This window comes from Fusarium mangiferae, assembly GCF_900044065.1.
Source record: "Fusarium mangiferae strain MRC7560 genome assembly, contig: FMAN_scaffold002, whole genome shotgun sequence".
NCBI classification, from domain to species: Eukaryota; Fungi; Ascomycota; class Sordariomycetes; order Hypocreales; family Nectriaceae; genus Fusarium; species Fusarium mangiferae.
The window spans coordinates 353,355-368,193 of NW_024573922.1; the positions used below are offsets into that span (position 1 = coordinate 353,355).

At 47.6% G+C, this 14,839-nt stretch overlaps 4 protein-coding genes and 1 non-coding gene across 5 annotated transcripts; 2 read left to right on the forward strand and 3 right to left on the reverse strand.

The window, feature by feature from the left end:
* Positions 1-735: 735 nt before the first annotated feature.
* Positions 736-2,831, reverse strand: FMAN_06662 (putative sulfate permease SutB; the record flags this gene model as incomplete). Its single annotated transcript, XM_041826528.1, has 2 exons — positions 736-2,456; positions 2,510-2,831. 2 exons carry the CDS (start codon positions 2,829-2,831, stop codon positions 736-738), a joined length of 2,043 nt encoding a protein of 680 aa, XP_041677582.1.
* An 873-nt stretch (positions 2,832-3,704) lies between these two features.
* FMAN_06661 (uncharacterized protein) lies at positions 3,705-4,587 on the reverse strand (the record flags this gene model as incomplete). The annotated part of the gene is made up of 2 exons (XM_041826529.1): positions 3,705-4,285; positions 4,338-4,587. 2 exons carry the CDS (start codon positions 4,585-4,587, stop codon positions 3,705-3,707), a joined length of 831 nt encoding a protein of 276 aa, XP_041677583.1.
* A 974-nt stretch (positions 4,588-5,561) lies between these two features.
* Positions 5,562-7,102, forward strand: FMAN_06660 (putative oxalate decarboxylase; the record flags this gene model as incomplete). The annotated part of the gene is made up of 4 exons (XM_041826530.1): positions 5,562-5,930; positions 5,982-6,197; positions 6,243-6,366; positions 6,414-7,102. The coding sequence occupies 4 exons, from the start codon at positions 5,562-5,564 to the stop codon at positions 7,100-7,102; spliced, it is 1,398 nt and encodes a 465-aa protein (XP_041677584.1).
* Positions 7,103-7,749: 647 nt separating this feature from the next.
* Positions 7,750-7,823, forward strand: tRNA. The gene has a single exon. It is a non-coding gene; the product is annotated as a tRNA-Val (tRNA).
* A 270-nt stretch (positions 7,824-8,093) lies between these two features.
* On the reverse strand, positions 8,094-9,086 carry FMAN_06659 (uncharacterized protein; the record flags this gene model as incomplete). The annotated part of the gene is made up of 1 exon (XM_041826532.1): positions 8,094-9,086. One exon carries the CDS (start codon positions 9,084-9,086, stop codon positions 8,094-8,096), a length of 993 nt encoding a protein of 330 aa, XP_041677585.1.
* Positions 9,087-14,839: the final 5,753 nt, after the last annotated feature.

Below are 14,839 nucleotides of genomic sequence, written 5' to 3' on the forward strand. Positions count from 1 at the left end.
AAGCAATCCCTGCGCCATGAACTTGCAGCACCGATCTCCGCTTCAATACGGACTATCCATTCAGTGCTCGTATTCATCATTGAACCAAAGCACGTGTAGCCTGATGGATTCCACTCGCACTCGTATTGAAAGTGACGATACAACTTCATCGTTGCGATCGACTCGGGATACACGATGCTTGGAAGATAAGACGCCGATGAGCCGTTCAAGCATCAGACAGTCAGTAGCGTAGTAAAGAGTCATCAAGTCTTTCGTTGCAATTGCGACATGACGGGGGCAATCGTACAAAGGAACATGTCTTGTAAAAGTTGATGTGTCACAACGATACTCACAATCTTTAGGTCAGGTCTTAACGGGAGAGCCTCCTCCCACGTGGCTAAATGACCTTGTCTTCATATTCTGGCAACAATCTATCGCTTCTAGTGAGTACACAATGTGGTTGGCTAATTGATGATAGGCCATAATCAGAGCGGCCTCACAGGGCCGAGCGACATTCTATGGCGCCACCGAACACCATGGTAAGACGACATTTACTGCTGTACGGGTGACTACCTTGCTTACACGTTTATGCTGAATGACCTACGTATGCAGCAGATAAGCCCAATATCACGTGTCTAGTGAGTTATTGAGCGAGGCATCAGCGAAAGAATGGTATTGTACTAAAAGATGATAAAGGAAATGTCCAACGCCGATTCATGAAACTTCCCAATCGTTACGTAATACAGATTCATAAACTCAAGCCTCAACCTTCTCTTCATGCATGGTATGGCCCTTATCATCACTCAGCACAGAACCTCTTCTCCTCGGTGCTGACACTGCAGCCTGCGCATCCCAGTAAAGGTAGATAGCATCAGTATTACCATCAAACTCATCATCAGAGCCAACTTCAATGATGCGCCACTTCGCACGACTAACGCGCTCACGGCAAACAGCGTTCATGTTAGCGAACCTGACCTCAGTCTCTTCTCCACCGTAGCTCTTGATGTTTTTGACCAGATTCTTGAGGTATGTGACGGCAGTTGTGTCCAGCATGTTGACGCGGGAGAAGTCCAAGACAACGAGACCGATGCCCGGAAGTGATGACGGATCACTGATGTTGGCTTGTTTGCGAAGACGGGCGACTCTCTTCTCTCCGACAACAGACCAGTTGCGCTCTGTCTCAGGTCCATGGCTGCCGTTATAGAAGGCTGCATGGAAGGTTTGGATCTCATCAAGTACCTTGGAGGTGTTGGCGAAGGCATTGGGGAAGATAAGGGACTCGTTGAAGGTGAAGATCCTGGCGTCTTCTGGGATATGGGTTGATGAGAGATGGTTGCTTCCAGGCCAGTTCGACCTCGGGCTGGACTCAACGTCAGCTCCAGTCGACGAAAGCTTGGTAAAGACCTGGCGGAGCAGGATGTAGACGATGTTAAAGCCAACGGCGCATCCAATGCCGACTTCACTGGAGTGGAAGAGGGTGACCCAGAGTGCAAGCATAGAAGCGACAAAGTCTGCCAAGGAGGTCTTCCAATAGCGATAGAAGGTCGAAGGAGGTGAGATGAGACCCCAGACAGCAGTGATAATGATGGCTGCTAGTGTCGCTTTTGGGATCCAGTAAAGAGTTCCGACAAGCTCGTAGACACAGACAAGGACAACAGCCATGGTCACGACACCAGAGAGGGGTGACTTGACGTTACACGATGAGTTGACAGCTGTTCGAGACATGGCACCACCAACGCCCATAGCGTGGAAGAAACTGTTGAAGAAGTTGGTGACACCGAGGTAGCAAAGCTCTTGACTCTGGTCAGAGGTGTAGTGGTTCTTGACAGCAAATGCTCGTGCAATAGCCAAGTGTTCAACAGCAGAACCAATGAAGACGGCAATACTGCGCGCAGCTACTTCAGGGATGAGGTCGGCCTTGGGCATAGTTGGGGCTTGTTGACCCTTGGACTGAACCTTGACGACTTCGAAAAGGAAGTTATCTGGGTCTCGGTTCTTGTTGACAGCGTAACTGACGCCAGTGAAGAGCACCAAAGTCAAGAATGCTCTTGTTGTGGAGAGAAGCCAGATGACTTTGTTGTCCTTGCTCCATCTCTTTCCAGACTTCTCAAGAATAGTGAGGAACAAGATTCCAGTGAAGCCAATGAGACATGCCCAGCCATTGGCATTGGGAAGCTCATTGAAGATATCGTGGATTTGCTTTGCTGCACCATCACGGACGTTGTCTTCACCAAGCAGTGAATCCATCTGGTTAAGGATGATGGTGATAGCGATTGCAGTGATGAAACCGCTAAGAACAGGGAGAGATATAAATTCGAGGAGGAAACCGAGTTTGAGAAAGCCAAGGATGAGGCCGTAGACTCCCATCATGAAGGCTGTTGCGGAAGCGATCTCGGATGGAGTCCATCGATCTTGGAGGGCGTGCACGTTTTCGGAAGTGAGGAGACCGATAAGTGAAGTTGGACCAGTTGAGACATCTAGCCATCGTTAAACACAGATTTCATGCTAGAAGCGATCGTAGGTAACTCACCCTTAGTAGATCCCATAAAGGCGTAGATGACAGCTGGAAGCCAACTAGACATCAACCCATACTCAACGGGGATGTCTGCAATCTTTGCATAGGACAGACCCTGAGGAATCAACATGAGACCAAGGGTAAGTCCAGCAATGAGATCATTAACAATCCATCGTGGATTGTACTTCGGCAACCATCCGACAATGGGCACCTTATCGCTAAGGTACTGGACGGTTCCGGATGGCAAAGCTTTAGCTCCCTTGACTCCTAGTCGAGCCGCCCGATTCCAAGTGACATCGTTGCGAACGTCTGACTTGGCTTTGTCGAGCAGTTTCATACTGGTGTGGTCAAGATGGCAGAATATTCAGTAAAAATGTGATTTTGAGTCTGGAAAATCGAGTCCAGAGCTGACGTTTTGCGGATTAATATAGCCATACGCTAAAAATAAGTCTATCTATCTGAAGCTACCGAATCGAGGCAGCTCTATCCTCAGGATCAACTAGTCGTCATGTGTAAGTTACACTGACAGACGTGAACCTTCAGAGGGCATCACATCAAGCCCCTCTACCGGTGACCATTCGCCGTACACCCTCCCCTCATCACCACTGCATCGCGGATTGGGCACGTATATAAATGCGACACTCTGTCTTACGGGCGTATATCCCCATGCAGGAATCATCGACAGAAGGATGTGCCTCGATACCGAACACCGACAGATATCCATTCAATCCGAGAACAAATCAATTCAATTGAGTTCGACTCGAGGTATCACATAGGTTGCTTACACGGCGGTGTTAGCAGCCAGTAAGCTGACCTTGGGCTTCTGCCGGAGTCGCTTAGCCGGGATTGGGAGGGTTGCGTGCAAGGGGGGACAAACATGTCCGCTGACCACATGATGATGGGGGTACCAAGATCGACGTCTAATCAAGTCCGGGGGTGAAGATCAGTGGTGGAAGTTGCATTGATACAACTTCGCTTGAAACGGAACCCAGGGGCTGGATTTGCACATGGGATGAAAGCCTGCATGACTAGGATGCCAATAAAGAGGCGTATATATCACGAGTCATAACGTGGCGTATAGCGTGCATCAGCTTTGTAATTTCAGAGCTTCCTAAAGTGCTCTGGTGCAATGCTAAAAGGTCTAGATTCTAAAGATAGGACCCTGTCAAATAGCGATCGTCGAATCAGACAAGTAGGACCGATAACTCGCTCAAGACCCCTCTTCTGCAGGCCACGCAGCCCAACCAAACATGACAGTGATCTTGAGCGCAGCGGCTACCCACAGCGCACCAGAAGTCCCCAGCTCGCTCTTCGCAATGAGTCCTCCAATTATAGCGCCGATGAGGAGCAGGACTGGTGCTGCAACACGCCTGTTTCTCTCCGCATTGACAAAAATGCTCTCAAACAGTTCCGCGTCGGAGAACAAGTCGCAGTAGATGCTCGTGAGAACAACACTAGTCAAAGCGTTGAACTTGAGTGCACGACTCGCAACAGCTTGTCCGCAGCTTTGAAACGCCACGAGAGCTATTGGCACAATGACGTACCAGGGCGTATCATCTGGACCTGCACCTTTCGGTCCCCAGGTAACGATACAAGCAGCTGCAACGATGAAAGCTGTCTGGATGCCAAAGGACAAGCAAAACACCCATTTCCGTCTAGGCGTAGGTGTAAACACCCTGTGCAGACGACTAAAAAAGAATGAACCGATACAGAAAGCCAGAATTGATGATCCGGACTTTTTCCAGCGATTAGTCCCAGCTGTAGGTCCAAGACCAAGATAAACAGTATTTCCTACAGACGTCAGATCAGATCAGATCAGATTGAAGCAATGGGAAGGATTTACCGGTCTGCATAGATACGAAGGCACCCCATGTTGATATGGAAGCACTGTCGAGAATGCCTGTTATGATGTAGCACGCAAGAAGCATAACATCAGCCCAATCTCGGCGGACATCAGAACCTAATCTCTTGCGCAACCAAGATCTAGATCCTGGTTTGGGAGCGAGCAGAGCCTGCGTCTCATCGCTCTGTGCGGAGATGCCGTTTTCGGCTCTGCTCTCACCGTTGATGATTGCGCCGTATGGTTGAGACATTGGTAGTGAGATTGCTGCTGTGTGAGTGCGTTGGGATGATGATGTGAAAGTGGTTCGAGATATGCGTTTCTTTGTAACGTCGGTTAGAAGAGGGGCATAAATAAACGAAAATTGCCAAGGTGTAATTTACGATTAAAGTCGAAGCACCAGCCAAGCAAAAAAGATCAACGAAACAGGACCTGGCCTGGTCTCCTCCCCCAGACTCCGCGTCTTCACCGAGCTAAAGACAAGGTTTCAAACAAAGCCAAGCTTAGCTCCGCCCTTAAGAGATAGGCTTGGCTTACTCGCTCCCGATCGTGCACTACCTACCTATTCTTGGCATAAGCGGGGAAATCTCGCCAAATCCCGGGTCTAGTTTTATCTCCGGCTTATAACGTACCCCACATCCCGGATTCTTCTTTTGATGCACGCTATCAAGGCGTCATCTCTACACACCATCTTTCCTTCCCCTCCTTTTTACCACGTTGAGTATACGGCTCGAGGTGATCATACCCTAACAGGCTACGCCGAAGCCTGCAAGCGCTCGCAACGCCCTGAGAGCTCTTTTGCATTTGCTCTGTGTTACGCCGCGTCCACACATATCGAGAACTGCCCTGTAATACCACGTAGGCAGGGGGGGTTACTTGTTTGACTTGGAGGGGGCTATGTGCCGGATAACCGATCCCCGCGTTGACAAACGGCAGTCATCACCATCATGCGCTGTTACCCCAGACGGGATTGCATACCTAACTAGACGTAACTCGGTGATCCGCCGGTGATCGCTTTCTCGGCGTCATGAACTTCGTTTGGCGCTGAATCTTGGCATTGTTTACCCTCAACTTTGAGAAGCTACTTAACGTGAGTGACGATTGAGGAATTGGTGCCCCCCATTCATCGTTCATCAATGTCAACCAGATATTCATCTTGCCCAAATTAGCACTCATTTTGTTCTTCCCACAAGTCAATTGTAACCTGTCTGTGACAGCCCCGCAAATATGCATCTCCCTCATCTTGCCTATCTCGCAGCCCTTTTGGACATCTGCGCGGGCGTCCCCGTAGAGGACAGTCCTCGCCAGAGGCTCCTCAAAGGTCTGGGACTACCACCCAACTATCGCGGTGTGACGGGCGGCGAGAAAGTGCCGTTCACGCCGGGTCACAGAGACCCGATTGATAAGCCCGTCGACTCTGTCGGCGACGAGCTTGATCCTCTGCCCTGGCGCAACGGCCTCGGAGCTTCTGTTTTGGGACCGTGGAATGAGGCGCGCTCGCGTCAGAATCCTGATCTCGTTAGACCACCTAGCACGGATCACGGAAATCTGGCCAACATGCGCTGGAGTTTTGCGGACTCGCATATTCGCATTGAGGTGCGTGCAGATCGATGAGATGTGCAGAACTTTTGGCTAATTTGAGAATAGGAGGGCGGCTGGACCCGTCAGACCACCATCCGTGAGCTGCCAACGAGTGTTGAGCTTGCGGGCGTGAATATGCGTCTTGGTGAAGGCGTTTATCGCGAACTTCACTGGCATCAGGAGGCCGAGTGGGCCTACGTGCTGGACGGAGAAGTCCGAGTTACGGCTCTTGACTACGAAGGCGGAAACTTCATCGATGACTTGAAGAAGGGTGATTTATGGGTAAGTAAGCTGGTTCTTCGCTGATCGTTATCTAACAATCTGCAGTACTTCCCCAGCGGAGTTCCTCACTCCCTGCAGGGTCTGAGCCCCAATGGCACGGAATTCCTCCTCATCTTTGACAATGGTCACTTTTCCGAGGAATCGACCTTTGTTCTCACAGATTGGCTCGGTACGTTATCACGCGATTCTAAAGATACACGTAGCTAACAAGGGCAGCTCATACGCCAAAGTCAGTAATCGCCAAGAACTTTGACTTGGATCCTGAGGTTTTTGCTCGTCTTCCCGAAAGCGAGAAGTACATCTTCAAAGGCCGTAACCCCGGCCCCATCAAGGATGAAGCTCCCAAGGGCAAGAAGGCCAAGAAGTCCAAGTACAACTTCACCCACCGCATGCTCGACCAAGAGCCTCTCAAGACAAGCGGTGGCCAAGTCCGCATCACCGACTCCAAGAACTTCCCCATCTCTAAGACCGTGGCTGCAGCCCACGCTATCATCGAGCCCGGTGCCATTCGCGAGATGCACTGGCATCCCTCTGCCGATGAATGGTCATTCTTCATCAAGGGACGCGCCCGCGTGACAATCTTTGCTTCTGAGGGTAACGCACGAACCTTTGACTACGTCCCCGGTGATGTTGGTATTGTTCCCAAGAACATGGGACACTTTGTTGAGAACATTGGAGATGAGCCCATTGAGATGCTGGAGATCTTTAGGTCTGATGAGTTTAGAGATATTTCGCTGTTCAAGTGGATGGGTGAGACACCCAAGAAGCAGGTCATTGATACCTTGTTTGCGGATGATCCCAAGAACGCCGCCAAGTTCTGGGATAGAATTAAGGATGCGGATAATGATGTTATCACCAAGCCTGACTTTATTAGGTCTAAGCCTGAGGCTGACGAGGAGTTGTAAACTCCCCCACAAGATTGTATAGGCCATTATTTTTGGATGAATGTATATAAGATAAATAAGTGTACTGGTTCTCCGATTCTTGATGGAGTTGACATGCCCAGAGCGAAGCCAGAAGTCACAATTTTGTTCCAACCACGACAAGACACGGAAAGCCAGAAAGCAAGCATGAGTAGCACATTGAGTTGTAGTATGTGCTGCTGTAACACGGCACAAGCATGTCAATATGTACCATTTGAATGAATTCCCGAAATCAATCTGTGCCGAGAAGCAAATCCCTCTATTTATCATATAGTAAAATGGACGCCATTGAATAGATGCACATTAGACGCTTGAAGCCTAATAGGAAATGCAACTGTATCCATCCCAATGTGATCATGAAGTCCATCGCTCTCTTCATCCTGCGCCTTACCCTGGAGATCGCCGATTGTGGCCCCACCTGTTATTGGCTGCTCACGCAAACGCGAAATGGGTTCACGACAAGTAAACCTTGCCTTCGTACACGGTTCATTTTCAACGCTCCTGACACACAGGGTGCTTGTCATTTCCGTAGCCTGTCGATTGGTACTGTATTGGTGATTTGCCCAAGATTCCGGCACGATCATGTTGCGCAGTAGCTGTTGTCTTCTCTCAGTGACTAATCATACGATGGTTGCGTGGTCTAGTTGGTTATGGCATCTCGCTCACACCGAGAAGGTCCCCGGTTCGATCCCGGGCGGAACCATTGTTTTGTTAATTTCCTTAATTGCCAAATTCTTTTTTTTTTACCGAGATAAAATACATAAGTAGGAACAGATTCCAGAGTTGAGGCCGTGTTTAAGCAAGTGTAAGGTAGTTATTAATTTAAAATAATAAACAAGCAGGCTTTATCAGATGGAGTCATTCGAATGCATGGCATATTTCGTCCAAGCTCTGGCTTTGCGTAGGTAGCCAGTACTAGCTGTGCACCCTCCAAGCATGGAGTTTTACAGTCCATGAATCTCCTTGCAGAGTATCATTGTAAGTCAAGCTCTCTATCATCATCTTCATGTCCTTCCCTCGGCGTAACCAGCTTTGTCATGAAGCGACCCATCCACGCAAACATCTCCCAAACTTCTCCCTCAAGGATCAGTAACTGCAGCTGAACTTGCATATCCGCATCCTCTATAAGCTCCCCAACTGAGCGCCAGGAAGTTGGCGTAGCGGCCTTGGCAGGCTGGGTATGGGTGGGTGACGCTGCGTCTTGTGGCGTAGTTGCATCTGGTGCAGGCTTCTCGGGCTCACTCGCGTCATACACGCTGAAAAGTGCAGAGCGGAGGGAATACGAATATCCACCACAAGGCTTTCTAGCCCATCGTAAAGAACAAATTTCCTCTGGGACGCGATCAAGTCCATGTTCTGACACAGTAGCGTTCGTACAAACGCACTGCTTGTCGTACAACATCAACGTCTTCGACTTCAGATATCTGCAAGCGCGCCGGCAGCTCTGAACACCACTGGCCTCGCCCAGAACCACGGCATCGCTGGGTAGCTTGAAGGTACAGCCTAGACAATCTGGTATCTGATCATCAGGCAACGGATCCTGATCAGGGAAAAGCTCGCGCTTGAGACCGGTATTGATAGCACTGAAACTTCCAAACCTTTCGCTACCACAGGCGACAAGGTCAGTTGGTTTGCCTGGGCAAGGGTCCATACAATAATGGCCGAAGCCCCCGACACTTTTGCGTCGATTCGGTATGGTTTCTGAACAGTAGCAGTCTTCGCCTTGGACCAGAGCCATGGGTTTTCCTTTGGCGAGGCAGTATTGGCCGCAGGCAGTCCATGTGTTCTTGGTTTTGTCGCCTTTGACCTTGACGACTGGGTCGGCCGTGTCTGACAGGCCTTGGTAGCAGCCGCGATGGGTACGTTTGCCTGCGCGTGGTGGCCTGTTGGGTGGGTCATTCATGAAGCATTCATTAAGACCGAGGATTGAAATAAACAAGAAAGCTGTCTTGATAAAGTGAACCATTATGGCTGAGTTGGGGCGGAAGACGAATATTTTGGTCGTTTTCACTACGTGGTAGAAAGAGGAAGAACTCTGGAGAGAGATGGGTTGACAGGCCATCAAACAGGAGACGCACTGCCTTTCTTATCTGCGCAAAAGGCTCAACGCTCGTTTGACGACATGCTGTTAATTAATAGTTAAAGCTTATAATATCTTAATAAGATATATTAAGCTAATATACTAAAAAATACTAATTAACTTTAGGCTTCTAAAGGTAATATATATATAGCCTTTATAAAGATAAATCTTCTAATTAAAATTAAAATAATATACTTTTATAATAATTTAATTAATAGCTATAGCTTAAAAAGCAGTAAGTATTAGCTATAAAGCTTACTTATTAAATATATAATAATATAGAGAAATAAGAATTAAGTAAAGAAAAAAATTATTTAATTTAGCTTTTAGGATAAGTAAATAGACTTTAATATAGAAGCTTAATCTCTTAGATATAGCTATTAATAAAGTTATATATAGTATAAATAAATACAGTTAAAATTATATTAAGTTCTCTTAAAGATGGGATAATGTGCTGTTGTTGGTTGTCTTGAAATACTGTTGGTTGTGTTGTTGGTGCGTAGCCCCAGTATATACCGGGATTGATCCACGTTTTTTGGACCTCCTGGTGTGCTGATTAGCGCCAAAATGCACGAGGGCACTTTGTCTGTGCCAATCAGGATCCACAAACTTTATGGTTCAATTAAAGTCCAATACGGGATACAAATCCCGCACTCCGCGTTCTATTTCTGTTTAATTGCTTGTCTGCTGATGTGAGGTGATGGAATAGACGTTAGCCTCGGAGGAAATTCAAACAACCAGGAATTAGACCCTACCTTAATCCAATTACTTAGATGGGTTTAAGATATGATACTTGGAGACATATTGAGCATCCTACTCGACCTGTTTATTCTGATCGTGATTGTTGATCCTCTGACCTCAGCATTCAATGAATATGACTTTTGGCAGCGGGTCAATTTCCGTACATAAACATTCTCCATGAAATAGGCTATATTGACTCTATTTCCGTATCTTACTCTTCTAGGAGAGCTGTATACTTCAGAACTTCTGTCTGCTCCAGTTGTGTAGGGGGGTTAAACTGTTGCGCCTCGTCTCTCGTTGAACCAAAGGTTTCCTAGTTGAGGTGTGTTACATAGCCTCAGGCGTTAAGTCGCTGCCACACGATGGCTTCTCTTTCGAGGTCGTGTCTTATGGGATGATATTGACACTGGTCAGCTTCCGCTTGAACATAATGCAGGGCCCAGCGCGTATGGTCGCCGTGGTGGCACAAGCCAATATTCCTTTACCATTATGCAAAGGTGGCTTCTTTTTTTCCGCCAGAGTCATGATCGAATTGCATTATGGCTTTCCCAGGGCATGGGTATTGTAGCTCGTTTGACGGAGTCTTTTCCCGTCTCATCTTTGTATCTGCGTATCGACTTTTGGAATAGTCCAGGTGTTCGAGCTGCTAACTGCCAGCCCACATTAGTGGTTGGATGATCTGGAGCTCCCACTTTGGATGGAAACATAAATTCTTGGCGGAAGAGGCGCGTGAGAGGACCCTCGAAAAGATTAAGGTGTTTCGGATAGAGGCTGGTCAAGGTTTGTTGGGAGGTACTCACAGAACTCATCAATTTTGGGCGAAATCTCAACAACCTTGGTTCTGTGGTGACTCTCTGTGAATCAGGAAGATGAAGCGTTCACTCGTTGGCAAAGCATTTCTAGTAGCGACATCTACTAGGGAAGCTGATGACACACGAGATGAAGTCATGGTCCGTAAAGCAGAAGCCCGCAGAATTGGCGGCGGTTCTAGAACGTATCGTGGTATTATTTCTCGTCCGTCGATCTATTGGTGTTTATTTTGGCAAGAGGAAGCAGTCGTTCGGGCCGTGTGAGTTGTGTTTTTGTGTTTCTCTGTGATTCATGATAGCTAGCACTTCTTTTGGTCTGTACAGAAATGTCGGTAGTTTCAGTTACTTGCGCGTGCTTTCGTATACGAGGGGTGGTGGGGGTGGGTTGGGGTTGGAGACATATTCGTATAATGCTCCAGTCTGTGAACTGCTGTGATGAGTCAATCGAGATAAAATCAACAGGGGGAACTAACCGAGATTTTGAGGGATGAAGGTGTTCAATCGAACATTTGAACACCCGTGTTGTTGATATGGGCGTTCACCGAAACAGCTGGTTTCCAGGGTAGTGCCTAAGTTGTTCAGTTACCAGGGTCGCCCTCGTTTTTAGTCCCTGGCGTACAACGGATATTGTGGAGGCACTGGTTAACAGGATATTGTGCTGCTTGATGCGCAACTTAAGATGAATGGTCATCCAGGTAGTGGGTTAAGTCTATGAGTTGTAGAGCTGCAAGGGAAGATATCTTGAAGGCCTTGAATTAAAGGCGGAGCTGAGACACTCGACCTTGAACACTTTGCGCCCCTGCGCCTCATATCTCCGGCATTATGATTGTTTCAGAAGGACCTCTCATACTCGTTGCAGCATCATTCACTTATTATAGATCAAGACGATTCACCCTTCGTGATCCAGCGGATTCTGTAGTAGTGTGAGAGCACTCCTTAATCTTAGGAAGCTAAGGGAGTGGAATAAGGTCAGATATCTAGTTAAACTAATAGCAGGAGCAACATTCAAAATCATTTACGAGCAGCACTTTAACCCTTCAAGCAAGACACATTATGTTTTGTTTTTAACTTTTTTTGTATTTTGTTATTTTATGGTCTAAAGGATATTCCCTCCACTTCCAGTACCTTTTTTTTGCAGTCTTTTTTTTGGTAGGTTTTGTATTTTTCTCCTTTTTTTGTGTTTCCAGTCTTATCATCCATCACAATTCCTCGTCGTTCGTGTGAGCCTGTCAGCCAGGTCTTTGCTGATTTCGCATCAGTATTGGGTTGTCTCTTTTTTTTTCGGGTTTTATATTTTCGTCTTTTTTTGTTGTTTTTTCTTTTATCGTATCAAGTCGCCGTTGGTATCTTCAACGCAGTCGGGTCTGCCCATTTCACATCAAAGATTTGTTCTCGGCTGCATTCGACCATCTGTGTGATTGTTACCAGCCACTCAAATGAAAATGTTTATTTTAGCCACTTACGGATCAACAATGAATATCTTGATACACCGTCAACTTGTGGTGCCATAAGATACCAGGTGTCCGGTCTTCATCTCACTGGGCGTCGAATCCCTTAGTTGAAGGGGGGATTGGGAGTGGGATACGGGATACCCTGTCGCAGACAATGCTGATACATTTCGTATTCAGTCATGCATGCCCGGCAGCTGTCCCAGCGGATGTGCATAGTGCGGTACTCTTCAGCAGGGCGTGGATGGCGTCTGTCGCCACCCAAACGACGGGCCGCGCATTCCTTGAACTCATCATGACTTCGAATATACGCACCGCATCGGCGGCAGTACAATGAGACATGGAAATTGGTACACATGATTGCGGTTCGTACAGCAAGCCGTATCGGATGAGGGTAGATCAAGGGTTGACTAGAGAGTATGACGTATGGAGAGGTGGTAAGTTATTATTGATAGACGGGAAAGTAAAGTGTTGGATGATAAGAAAGAAAAGAATCTTGAGAAGTCTGGGAGCTCGAAATCAATAAAAAGGAGCAATCCCAAGCTTCCACTGTCATTCTGAGATGAGGATTAAAACTGCCACTGCCAGAGGAGACAATGAATGCTATTCAAAGATGGCTAACAGATGCTGCCAGTGCCGCCACCCGAAAGGAAGAGGAGCGACTTTCGATATGAACATCGGCATTTTCGATCCACAGAAGGGCCTCGAGCATCAGAAACTTCGGTGGCCTAGCACAGTAGCCCCTTACTCCCTGAAGACTCTCAGCGGTATTCTACAGCGGTATAAAACAAACTGCACAGCGGCAGCGTCTTGTCCAAAAACCAATAGACGTATGCGATCGCTCTAATTCGCTTGCCCGTTCACACCCCGACTCAGACATCGTACCTAGATGAAGTTGCCTAATCCATCACGGATTTATGCTCTGCAACATTCTGTATCTACTAAATCCTGACCACAAAAGTCAGCTACCCAGCGCTACCCAATAGGTCGACGAACTAAGGGACAGCTCTATCAACCACACCGACTTCCACCACACGCTTCTGACCCGATCTCTGTCACTATCCAGTTCAAGAAGTCTTCAAGCGGCAATGAAGATAGCAGATAGCAATATGGGTCCCTACGCAGTAGCGTCAGGTGAATTTGCTCACGGCTGACAACATAGAAGACTCACCGTTCGTCCAGGATACGACGATGTTATTTGGCACGTGAGCTCTCAAAGACTGTTAGAGACAAAGGCTCGTGAGGGATCAATCAGGACATCATTTTCAGATTCATCAAATATCCGAACAAAGCATGATATGCAATGTTGTTCAGCCGTAGTGTTTTGCAAACGTAAAATAAACCTTTCTCGGGTAACTTGATGTTCACATGAACAGACAACAGTTTTCTCTGTACAAAGAAATCTCCAGATTCGCCCTGCCCAGACCCTCGCCCTCGCCACGAGCAGCATGGTCGATGTTCAGTTAGCCCCTACTCGCTTTATCAACTGTACTCCTTTTGCTACTAACACCATCACCAGATGTTTGGGGATCCCTGCTGGACTCAAGCTCCTTGGCTGTGTCTCTAGAAATGACTTCCCTGGCTCCACTCTCGCTGTTTCCGGCGACAAGAACCACGCTGACTCTCGAGAGAGCTCGGGCGATGGTTTGGTACCAGCCAAATACCTGAGAGAGGACTTAAGAAGAGTTACTTGACATTAGCCTATGATACAAATTGTCTTTCTATCAAACTCCACGGTAACAGATTATCCGACCAAGCCGTACTACGAGAACCCACACCGTTGATTCGACACTCAGACCTAAATGTTGCCACAGGGGACGAGAAAGCACTGTTTTTGGAAGAAAAAAAAAAAAAAAAAAAAAAGAGAGAGAGAGAAGTCTCGCATTGGGTTGAATAATGTTGATGAGCGATATCTCTTGAATTCGGCAATTATGCCATAATGGTGAAGGCGTCATGCCAATGCTTCGTAAACGGCCTCATTACAAGTCTCCGGGAGCTCTTAGCATCACATATGAGATCACCATAGCCAGAACATTTCACACGGCCCGGTCACTGCTGTGAGGTGCCAATGGAGGCGCCGCCGAGGACTAACTGCCGTCGAGGGCAGAAAGGCAAGAAAAACCACAACATGATTCATAAAAGGCTCCTGTCGAAACCCCGAGTTCAGCACTCTTGACACTCCCTTGAGGCTGATTCTTGATTAGACTTGGCGGAGACCCTGTCACTACCATTGGAATCCTCTCGAGGGCGTGAGAACTTGGCATTGCTACAACTATCCAAACCATCTTATCAGGCCGTTTATTCACAATGCTCACGGCAAAAAGAGCCTCCCCATTTTTTGCCGGCAGTTGCTGACTGACCGTCTCCCTTCACACCCATCCAACGTATACCCTTCAGCATCAACGTTGCCCATCTCTAGCCCTTGAGAATCATGGTCTCTCCCTGACATTGACTGCGAAGCACAAACTTGCATGGACACAGCCTGCCAGCATGGAGATATTCTTCAAAGGATTCCATAGAACAGACCTATCTAGGTTACATACAGAGTCCCGGTCCCAATCGTCAACCTTAGCGGTACCATCCGACAACCCTTATATGCGCCACTCGTTTGTGATGCAAGTATGAACGGGTATCTTGTATC